The sequence below is a fragment of the Oryza brachyantha genome, chromosome 8 (assembly GCF_000231095.2).
Source record: "Oryza brachyantha chromosome 8, ObraRS2, whole genome shotgun sequence".
Lineage (NCBI taxonomy): Eukaryota > Viridiplantae > Streptophyta > Magnoliopsida > Poales > Poaceae > Oryza > Oryza brachyantha.
In genome coordinates, this window is record NC_023170.2 from 414,786 (window position 1) to 427,000 (window position 12,215).

Consider the following 12,215-nt stretch of genomic DNA (forward strand, 5'->3'; position numbering starts at 1 on the left):
TTTTATATATGTATCACAGAGAGAGCATATATATATACAGAAGAAATTAATATAGGCAGATGCAGATGCCCGGTAGAGAAGGCAAAGCCTGCAAGGATCAATATATGTGGACAAGTCACATTTATATATGTAGCAGAGATGAAATAACTGAATCCATCCATCCATCGATCTGCATGCATAAAGGAAAGGATGAGATGATCAGATAAGGGGCGCCGGCCATCATGGACAGATCGAGACTTGCCAAGAAAATAGCATGTTCTCTACTCACACACATACATCTAGGGTCCATGCCCAGCTACCCGAAAGGTGCCTTTCGGCTTTTCAAATCAATTAAGTTAAAAGAGCAAAAGAGGGTGCTAATTTCCCTGGTATTTCAGATAAAAAGGAGTAAAAGTTAATCAATGCATGCAGTTATAATGCAATAAAACGTTGGAATTGCAATATATATCAAGGTGAAGTATACCTAAAACGCACTCCTCAACCCTTCCCCATATGGATTCACATCCTCTACCATTGGTAAGTAACCAATGACAGAGGTGTGTAGTGGCGCATAATGAGGCATAATGGCAGAAAATTGTTGGGATGTCTTGTGCATTGCTATAGCAAATCACTGTAGCTATTAAAAATATTATTTCTATTGTATCTTGTAACTGTAACGGTAATCTAGAGTTGTACATCTTACAACGAACGGTTGATGTTCATCCAATGTCACAACACTATTCACCCCTGCCATTATTGCCTAATGACAGAGGATACAAATCCTCCCCGCATTTTAAATTACTCCGGAGTAACTAAAATAAGTTGCATAATTTATTTACTAAAAGAAGAGAAAAAAAAAGGAAGCAACACATGTGCAAAAGTACATTTTTGTGTCTAGATCAATACTTCATAAACTATTTATTTACTTACTAAGTATTTTGAGTAATCATTTACTAAGAGAAGAGAAAAAGGGAGAGAAACCACATATTTGGAAGGGAGGCGGGAGGGAACAGAATAAACAAGAAAGGCACACTTGTGAGAGGCCAATTAAATTAGTGATCTAAAAGCAAAGTCTAAAAAATAAATTACAATGCCCTAATTTAAAATTAAAAATTTCAATTTTGACTTATAAGCATAAGCCAAAAAAATGTGGGTGAAGAGTTCCCTAGCTAGGTTTTCAAAGTATACCTACTGCCTCCGTCCCAGAAAGAGTGCAATTTTGCATTATTTATGTTCAAGTTTGACCATAAGTCTTATTTATACAATATTTTATGATTAGTATTTTTTTTATTGTTATTAGATGATGAAACATGAATAATACTTTAGGTATGATTTTTTTAATTTTTTTAAATAAGTCAAACAATCAAATGTTAGATATGAAGAATTCACAACTGCATTTAAATTGGGACGAAGGCACTACTAGATAGGTTTCCTAAGGCTTGTCCCAATTCAACCCGATGTAAAATCTGACCACAACATAATTGGCCAATTCCAAGATGTCCTCCAGCAAGTAAAGGGGTTGTAATATATATTGGTTGTGCTTAGAAGGCCGTTATGGATTGATTGGCTATCCTCCTTAGAAAAGTTCATGACTGTCGATCAAAGAGAAGCTACTTAATTATTAACAAATAAGGGTACTAGAGCTAGCTGAAAATCGATTAGGAAAAAAAGCAAGAAATTAACAAATTTGTATAGAAATTTTTGTTATAGAATATTAGCACCAACTTTTAACTGTCAATCTCTAGCCTAGAACTAGCTAACTATCCCAGTTTTAATCAAGATGCTCCCAGTACCATAGAACACTTGACCAGTGTCGATTCTACATGCATGGTCATCGGTGATGATTTTGGATCCAACATTGTTAAACCGGCACTGACCTGATAGGGCAATTAACACATAGTAAGTAGGGACCCTGGTAACACCGTTCGTCAAGGTTAATTGTCAATTTTCCAGCATATAGCAGCAAAAAGATCTATCATTTTTGTGTGTAGCAAGTGGCAGCTGCTAGCTTAGCTATATATCATCCATGCATGCCTGGACAAAATCTCTTATTAAGAGGCGTAGGGGCTCCCATGTTTAAAGATATCAATTTCAGGTGCATATGACGATATTCTAGTTAGCTAGTATATGTAGCCTTTCCCTCTCCCCATCTATCTATACATCGAAAACAACCAAACATCACTAAAAGTGCAAAAGGAGAACAACAAGAGAGATGTGACAAATTTCCAGAGGCGGATCTAGTGTGGGTGCTAGGGGGCTTAAGAACCCCTACCCGATGGATCCCCTTGGAAGATAAGAGGATGGGAAGAAGGAAAAATAAGAAGAGTAGGGGACTGAAGGAGGGAGAAGACAATCAGCGCCTCTCTCTCACTCGGCTGGATTCGCCCCAGCAAATTTCAGTTTTTCTTCAATTTGGTCAATACATGCATGGCTAGCTGCTATGTTCAGAACAATCGAATTCACTGTAAGTGCATACATATACATGTGAATATCTCTTTTGTACAAGTACAACGTACGAACAAACAACGGATGATCATCATCAGCCCCATCTTTTAGCTATTTAGAAGCATAAGCGAAATTGCTTATTAGTGATTAAAAATAATTTATCGATAAAACTTTTATATATGTGTTTTTTTAATCTAAAAGCAATTGCTGAAAATAATATTCTACGATGAAAAGACCCTAAGTTTTAAATTTTAATTTTGTCCTATAATCATAAGTATAAGAAAAGGAGGTGCAAAGTACTCCCTCCGTTCATAAACATTCAAATTTTAGGTTCATACTCCATTAATAATTTCTTAAACTTCTAAAGGTCAAATTTTTAAAAGCTCTACTGTCTTGTCATGAGATGTCAAATTAAGAGGCTAATTGATCGAACAAGTCATTGATTAATGGACAATATCATTTATCACGAGCAAGGTATTTGTACTAACCAGTATATTGCTCGTACTTTGCAACGAAAAATTTAGTTATAATATTATTAATTATTTGATGAGCCCATTGAAATTGTGTTCCATAGATAGACAAAGTAGAGAACAAAAATTGATTATTTGTACGGTTTATCTCAGGAACATGATGTGCTGTACGTAGGGAAGCGGTTGGTTTTTTCGGTTTTCTCAAAGTGGGGGAGTGTTTTTTGTATTTCTCAGTGTGGGAATGCGCTACATGTGAATGAGGGAAGAGGGAGGACGTACTCTGCACTTGCGCTTTTTAAATACTACCTCTATTCTGTAATAAACTGCAGCATTGTAATTTAAAACCATAGAACTAGAGTTGTTATGGAAGGAAGTTAATAATTAGAGAGTAATGATAATGGATATACTCCTCTCGTTCCAAAATAAGTTATTTTTTTTTAGTTTTTGATACAATGATTAATTATTTATCTTATTTGTTTTTTGTGATTAATATTTTATTATCATTAGATAATAAAACATGAAGTACTTTACAAGTGACTATTTTTTTAGTTTTTTTATAAATTTTTAAATAAGATAGATAGTCAAACATTAAGAAAAAACAATTTTTTTGAAGTATTTAAACATGAAGTACTATATGGACGGACGGTAGCTCCAAGTGGGCTACCTGCAGAACGCAGTGTACTTTGAGCAGGAGTACTCTTTCCTTGTTCAGGGAAAGCAGCAGCGAGGCAAGCTAGTCCCAAGGCAATGTAGTACAGTACTATACTGCTTGTTGTGCAGCAGTACATGGATCGATCGATCGATCGATGACTCAGGCAGGCAGGCATGCAAATGAGGCAGCTCAGAATGCAGAATCTGCTGCTGCTCAGAGCAGCACAGCATGTTTGAGTGAAATTATTTCAAAGCTTAAAGCTGCATGCATGAATGAATGAATGAATGGAGAATGGGTAGAAGAGAGAGCTGTACGTAAATTGTAAATTGTAGAGAGAGAGAGAGAGAGTAATCACTACACTGCTGCTGCTGTGTGTGTAGAGAGAGAGAGAGAGTATTAACTACTCGTAGTACTCTCTCTCTTGAAGTTTCAGAAAGAAAGAAGATCTTGAAATTCAGAGAGAAAAAGGCTGTGGCGTTTTCGAGCGCGACAGCGATGTATCTTCTCAAGATAGATCGATATATGGATGGATCGATCCAGTGGTGGTAGAGGCAGGTAGCTACAGTGCAATGATCGATCAAGGATTGCATTTGCATCTGCATCTGCAGCAGAGCAGAAGGAAGAGCTAGCAGGCCAGGAGGGCACTGAATCGTATGCATCATCAGAATGCGCGAGCTCCAAAGGAAACAAAAGCGTGCGCTTTCCTTGCATCTCTGCGCACCTCAGCATATGCATGCATGCAACAAATCGATCGCTTTTCATCGGCTATCTCTCCTGCAGGGATTCAGTTCAGTGACCATGCATCATTCAATTCTCTTCCAGTACGTCCCTGGTTGTTAATTCTGTCATTAAATTTGGCAGACTAGTTTAATTAACTGAGCAATTAACCTTGCTTAATTTTCTGAACCAAACCAAGCAGCAGCAAGCAACAGATGCAATGTTCAGTTTCAGTGTGCACATATGCTAATCAGGCATGAGGTCAGCACATCAAGCAGAGTGAAACTGAAATGTCGAGCAGCACTGTAGTAGGTAGCCATGGCATGGCATGGCTAGCTAGTTGCTAGGTGGTCAGAGAAAGAGAAAGGGAGAGAGAGAGAGAGGTTGAAGAAAGGTCGCATGCATATGCAGCAATGGCATGCAGAAAACCAAAGGGGATATTGAGTTTCCCAAGGTTGAAGACGTCGTAGCGGTCGAGCGAGCAGGCTAAGCAAGCTACAGTGGTGGTCTGATCGAGTGAGTGAGGAGCTAGGTGGTGATGGTGACGAGCCAGCCGGGACCCTGAATCTGATCAAACTGATGAGAGTGGACAAATTGGTTAAGCAAAGCGCAAATAGGAGTACTCCTACATGCATGCCTTCGATCTCTTCAGCTGGAGCTGGACTGCCTAACAACTAACTGCTTTTTGGACCCCAAGAATCTACTACACTTTGAAACTGCAGGGCAGGCCTAGCTAGCTATTGTGTCATCGTATATCTATCCTACTACTCCCTACCTACAGCATAGTACCATATCATTATGGCTTCTTTCTGCAGGTCTGTGGTGTAGTAGAGCTCTCTGTGTGTGTGTGATCTTCTCTTCTCGTATCATGCCATGACTTCTCAAGAGGAGGGAGAGCTAAGCTGCTGGATGCAAACCAACACTAGTGGTAGATCTCATCCATCAGAGTCTTCAGACATCCCAGTGTCCATTATTCCATAGCGTACACTACTCAAGGTACAACAACGAAAACCATATGGGATCGGTGCTTGTCAATTATGCGCCGAGGATTGGACATATCAAGCTAGCTATTAGCTTGCAGTCTTCAGTCTTCAGTCTTGGCAACGCCCTCATTACAATTGTTTTATTTTAACAAATAATTCCAGCGTGAGTGTGATCGGAACTATGGGTTTTAGGAGGGGGTGTGTAGGCCACTGCATAACTGCTCAAGCAATCTACTACTAACTGAAATTAACAACTTCATTCAGAGGATGTTGGATGGGCCTACAACAAAAGGAGGCACAGCCCATTTCTTACCTATTAAATTTGGGCCTCAGAAGTTATGGGACCAACTAATTAATCTTGGCACTGCTAGTTGGTCATTTTTTTAGCATGATACTGTGTATGTTCAAGTTTGTAGCCTAGGAAAGTATACATGGTATGAATCCTTTGCATGATACTGTATATATTCAGGTTGCAGCCTAGGAAAGTATAGATGATATGAATCCTTTATTATTTAGCCGTCCTCTTGCAAGTGCAAGTAGTTTACTCTTCTTAATCAGTGGTAGTAATCTGCAGCTTGTATTCCCTATTTTATTTGATTATTTCTATTGCTTCCTTTCCACATTCAAATCCAAGTTGCACAATATATACTACTAATGTGATGCTCAGATGGAGAAAGACATGCCATTTTGTGTACAGATGCTGCTGCTAGTTTTCGTCAGCAAGACAAAAGATAAAGCAAACCAGGTTCAACCTCTTGTTCTGTCATCTTTTCTTTTTCCTTTTTTTTTAGTTGATCATCATCCTTTCCGGTGGTTAGGAGCAGCGTGAGCTCATGCTTTCTTCAGTTTGTATCTATATGTGTGACCATAAATAGCAGGAGATAAGATAAATTATACAGCAATTTTCTTCTTCCATTGGTGCAGTGGTTGCAGGAGTTGCCAAGCTTAGCATGCATGCCACATTTTCTTTTGAGTATCAGCTTTGGTTTCTCTGAGCAAATTATGGACAAGAAAAGGCCACACTCTTAATATATAACATCTTCAAGGAGCAGGGGAAAGAAAACAACATGAATAGTGATCAGATTGAGTAGATTCTTTCAGAACCAGCTTTCTCTGAAAAGTGAAAAATGTCCACTAAGGCTACCAGGGTGATCGAGAGCACGCACAGCAACTTTGTTTTACTTTACATTTGCCACTTCAAATCTACAGATTATTTTTCACAAGGCAAGGCTAACTAATGTAGCTATTATGTACATTAATCATGATCAGGTGATTGTAGGCTATGCACATCCTTTTTTTTTTTTTTGTTCTAGGTGGATTTCAGCTTGTCCAAGTTATGCTTGACCTGCAAAACATCGACAGATATGAACATGAACTTTCCTTCAAACTCAAATATTTACTGAAAGGTGTGGTATTAGGAGCTCTGACCAAAATTGCATTGGCCTCATCTAGGAGTGGCTGGACAATGGTGAGAAGGACCTTCACGTCCTCTGCAAAATCCTCAATTTCCTGACAGTTCCCCATCAGCAATGCTATGAAGATCTCCCTTTCTGGAATGAGCTTCTGTGCCACCTGACAATTTTGCAGGTAATGCTCAGGAGATTGGTGAACAGAGATGACTCTGCAGGTGTGATGACAAATGTGATACTATTCAGACAATTGTAATTGTTCTATACCCTATAAGCAGCTGATGCAATCCAACCATGCCATGGCTTCAAAGTAGTTGCATATGTTTTCTCGACGATCTCTTCGAGGCTCGACTGATCGCGGGTGTTCAGCAACCCCTCCAGTAAATGTTTTGAGAAATTAATCGACCTAGTTGTAAGAATTCGCAACACGGCTCGATAAAGATTTCCAACAGAGTTGAAATTATAGACATGATTATGTGTCAGATTAGGAAAATTCAGTTTACCTAGCCAGCCAGACAATAGCTCTGGTGCAGCTGTTGACCTTCTTTGAGGTCCCTTCCTCCACTTCCTCTGTTACTATTGCTGTCAGGCTTGCATACTTGCAAGGGTCCCTTGCAAGCACATCCTGTAATCTCTGCAAATAACACATAATGATTCAGCATTTTCTGTTTAAGTGATTAGTGGTATGTCAAGCACATGACAATTTAATAATTATTATGTAGTTTGCAGACAAAAACAGAGTGTTTACCTGAACATTCTGCTGAATGTCTTGCCTCAGGACTAGTAACGTTGGTCCAACATTATCTTCAATGGCAACAAGGTAGCGTGTGTCAATTCAGCATGATTTGATTTCTCAAATGCGACTTAGGAGGGAAAGAACAACACCAAATTGATCATATTGCTCTTGTTTTTTTTCAGAGCATTAAAAATGCTGCAGAAAAGGTACTTGCTGTTTTTTCTCCTTTTCATCGATTGATATGGCCACACGACAGAGAAGTGGTAAGGCCTATGTGCCACATGCTGTGTTGATAAGTTCATCCCCTCTTATGAAAAAAACAAGGTGTATGCATGCATGGCTTATAAGCCAAATTCCCCAATCACATATGACTACAGAACAAAGCCAATACTAGAATAATCCACTGCCAGTGCACATGCCAATGCAACACATTGATACTGTAAAAGAAAATCCTTCTCTTCCTAAAATTCCACATGAGCATGTATCACTCTAGTCCACCACTGAAAATTCCTCCCAACAACATGTGCACAAAGAAATCAAGTGTAAACAGCAGTGCAGAACAGCACTAGAAACCTGCTAAATTTCCATCCATGGTGTGTCAAAAGGGATATCAGGATTTGAATTTCATCTGAAAGAAAGAACATGAACATGACTACTAACCAAGGACATGGATGAGGTGCTTGGAGACCCAGAGGAGGTCCATGGTGGATGACCTTTTCTGCCTCTGCTGCTGCTGCTCATCCTCATCTCCTGGACATGGCAAGGACAGCTCCTCCATGGCTATCCTCAGCTCAGACTTTCCCTTCCCCATCTCCTCCCTTCTCACCTCCATCTCCCCTATTGCTAGCTGCTCATGTCTACTACTATCCCCATACTTATATGCAAGCAAGCATCATTTCTTGGGACAAATGTTGGGGTCAACTTCTTGCTGATGTTTTAAATTACTATATATCTCTTCTTCTTCTTCTTGATACCATCCTATGTGAAGTCAGACGCAACAAATGGCGAATTATTGGGAGTTAAATAGGGTGGGTGGTTCTTGTCTTTACTTCCTTGGGATGATTTAATTATCCTGATGATGCAACTATCCTGGACTTGTTTAACAGGCTTAGAGCCATTGCCGTATACTTCCTACAATAGAGAATGGTTGACAGTTTTGTAGAGCATTGTTGGTTCTTATTCCAAGAAAAATGTTGTATAAACTAATAGAACTGACGTTTTCTAGACAGCAAGTTGAACTAGATCATCTTATTTTGATAGTTGTTTGAGATAATAATTAAGGAGATAGAGAAAGAACACAGAATTTTTTTTAGAGGAAGATAAGACCTTGTGTAGCTTGATCCAATGGATGAGGCTTCTTGATTCTTAAAGGCAACAATTGGATTTCTTGAACCCTCACTAAACTTCCTCTAAAAAAGGAAATTGTACAGGTCAATGTGGAAAGAAAATCTGAAATAAACAGTTCAGTTTTTGTTCACACAATTTATGAAAGTGTTGCTTGTCTTCCCTATTTTATATTTTAGTGCAAAAAGAAATCATTGATCCAGTTGTTCTTGGATAACTACTGCTGAGAAGCCGCTGCTGCTGATGCAATCTGCTGATCCATGGACATCATCAATATGTGACATTTATACATATACACATCCAGTAATTCTGATCATATTGGCCATTCAAATCTGTGGGCTACTGCAGGGTTCATATGAGAACTTGACTAAAGTAGTGTGATAGTGAAGCCAGTGATGATTTACCTAAGCATGGCTATCAAAGCAAATTCTTGGCCGGTTGAATTCCTCTAAATGTCAGTATCAAGAATATCACTGTCCGTTTATTCTTCTGACCAGATATGTTACATATCTGAACAAGCAGAACAAGAGAATGTGAGATAGTTGTTAAAGAGTAACATTATTCTGAAACTGATAGTAGCATGCATGAAACCAAACTGCAATGGAACTGGCAGAACCCACACATTTCATTGCAGAAGTTACAACACTCAATAAAAGTTGATGAGATAAAAATCCAAGTACAATTAGCACAGTACTTGGTTTGACCTGAACATTGACAATAAGTAATTGCAGCATCGAACTGATTAGCAACATCTTAGATCAAATCCTTACTAAACAAGGTCAAAGGAATTATCTAAAAGATTCTTTTTCAGATTAACTAGTAGTAGTAGTACTTAATGCTACTGCAGCAATGACCTAAACCAGAGTGAAGCAATGAACTGCATTTTTTTGATAGACAAAATAATTGAACAAACAATGTGGCAACGTCTGAGATTCTGAATACCTGATCACCCCCATCGTCAGTCCTGATGAGAATTCACAAACGAAGAACTTGTTTTGAATTGAGGATTAATCACGGATGGAGCAATGCATCCCGATCCTAATTTCAAGAGGAAAAACAAAACGACGAGATCGACCTGTTGATCATGGGCCTTTGTTGCGATTTTGGGCCTGTGATGATAAGTCCACTCCGAGGCCTTTGTTCTGCTAATGAGCCCATTATTACTCCACTCATTGGGCTACCAAATTGGCATTTCACATTATCACCTCTAGATTCTTTTATTTTTAGTTTCATTTAATAGATCATTTACAAAACTATATTTTTATTTTAAAAATCTACAAATCTAACCTCCTCACGTCCTTCTAGTGGGCGGAATATATAAAACACCCTCTACAAGGGTACGGAAGTTGACATGACAGACGACTGGGAGGCCTCAGGAAACGGCCGATGATGGTGCGGTGACAGGTGACAGTTGCACGGTTTAGCATGGCCCTCTTCTTTTTTGCCCAAAACATATGATTTTCTACTTATTCTACCATCTTAATCCCAACATATGTATCACTCTCCCAACAAGCAGGCAGGTGGACAGAAGATTAATGCAAATGCAATGACAAAATACACTCCTAGAGTCCTAGCTAAGCTCTCAAAGTAGTTATTGGGCTCAACTGCATGCATGCCACCTAGGTGAGTAATTAAGCCGGCTGTCTGTCTGTCTTGCGGTCCAACTATCTGAAAGCGAATCATCATCACTGATTCGATCTCCTCTCTCTCTTGTCGTGTCACCAATGCCATCAACCAATCTAACAGCAAGGTTAACGGTACAGACCTGCTAATCTCTGAAATCTACACGTCACCTTTATATTACTAGCTAATTACACATGTATACTGTACCAATAATAATACATGATCAATTGCTCATATAGCTTATCAATGTTCGTGCAACAGCTGAGGACTTACAAATCTAATGTGTTAAATCTTAAAGCTTGTTTGTACCATCTCATTGCACCAACTGTTCTGGTAATTTTACTCTACACCTCACAATGTACCCATCTTTTTCGAATAAGCGAAACACCATATCGGCAAACGAAAATAAACTGTGAATAAAAATTTTATATACATGCTTTTATCGATTTAAAAGTGAAGATCGAAAAATTTTATACGTAAAATAGAGTATTAAATTGGTTACAGGTAATGTACCAATTTCTTTTGGAGCTATTAGTTGACGGTACCATTAAGAAAATTGCTCTTATATTAATACACTCTTCCTCACTTTTGTGTGTGTCTACATAGTTAAACAGCGCCACGTCACCACCTCTATCCTCTAAAAATCAGAGGGAGCGAGCAGAACAGAAGAGAAGAGTCTGACAGAGCGGGCCCACCGGGCAGTGAATGAGAGAGCACGGAAAGCGCGCGACCGCTGTATCCAGCCAGGGGCGGGGTGGGGTGGGGCCCACGCGGGCATGTGACGGCCTGCGAGGGGCGGGTCCCACGTGTCGGGCTCCCCGTGCGTGGCGGTTCGCGTTGGACGGCGTGGGCCCCACCCCCCCCCCCCCCCCCCCCCCCCGCCGCGCCACACGCCAACCGAAGCTCTCTGTCGGCCGGCCCCCTCTCTCTGCCTTTTTGCGAAAGGCCCCCTCGACTTCCCTTGTATTTCTGTTTCGTCCAAACTTTTACAGTAGAGTCAGCATTTTCTGCCATATCTCAAGATAGTCAACTTCTCTTCAAACTTTTGAAGCATGGTGTTCTCCGTTAAAAATGTCATCTTTTGACCGGCTTTAGAGTGTTTAAATACCTACTTAAGGGTTTGTTTGACGTGCCTGCCTGCAGCTTCAGCTTCGTCTCTTGTGGAGCTGAAGCCAGCTAAATATAGTTTTTGAAATTTATCATTTTTCTTATATGCGTTGTGCTTATATAATGTAAATGATACTATTCGTACGTACAAATTAGGATATCTTTAAATGTATTATCACAGTTGAACGCATAAAACTAGGTTATTTTTATCTTAGAGGTATAGTAATAACAAATATTCCCTACTCCCTCCTACTCCCCTATCTTAAGATATAACACGGTAACATTTTATAATATTATGAATTTAAACAAAATAATAGTACTAGATATGCTATCTCCGATACTAGATAGTTATATTTTAGTATAGATCAAGTACTATCTCAAATGAAAATATATGAACTAAGGTGTTCATCTAGTAGAGAGGGGATACACTTCCAAACGACATGTCCTTTAAAATAATCTAAAATTTAATATAAAAATCATATATTTATTTTTTAAGTTTTAAAATACCTAATACTTAATTTATCATTCACTAACATAGGTTCATGTCGTAGTCTCTTCTTCTTTTTTCCTTGCTCGCTCCCAAGCTCACTCTGATTATTCAAAGATGGGTAAATAAAAAGAAACATATGTGCTCCGATACATGGACCACCCAACAAGTGTGAAAACAAGATAAAAAACACTGTGGAAGTTTCTAGCCAGGCTGCAGCAGCAGGGCCTCTGATGGAGATACCTGAAAAATGCAGGGTGCAA

The 12,215-nt window shown here is 39.2% G+C and overlaps 1 protein-coding gene and 1 long non-coding RNA gene across 2 annotated transcripts; both read right to left on the bottom strand.

Moving 5' to 3' along the window:
* Window positions 1-6,329: 6,329 nt before the first annotated feature.
* On the bottom strand, window positions 6,330-8,362 carry LOC102711281 (glycolipid transfer protein 2-like). Its single transcript, XM_006658971.3, has 6 exons — window positions 8,052-8,362; window positions 7,404-7,459; window positions 7,159-7,289; window positions 6,923-7,061; window positions 6,675-6,818; window positions 6,330-6,591 (listed from the first exon to the last, which is right to left on the bottom strand). Exons 1-6 carry the CDS (start codon window positions 8,221-8,223, stop codon window positions 6,556-6,558), a joined length of 678 nt encoding a protein of 225 aa, XP_006659034.1. The 5' UTR covers window positions 8,224-8,362; the 3' UTR covers window positions 6,330-6,555.
* Window positions 8,363-8,893: 531 nt separating this feature from the next.
* Window positions 8,894-9,763, bottom strand: LOC107304826. Its single transcript, XR_001550874.1, has 3 exons — window positions 9,678-9,763; window positions 9,140-9,245; window positions 8,894-8,985 (listed from the first exon to the last, which is right to left on the bottom strand). It is a non-coding gene; the product is annotated as an uncharacterized LOC107304826 (long non-coding RNA).
* Window positions 9,764-12,215: the final 2,452 nt, after the last annotated feature.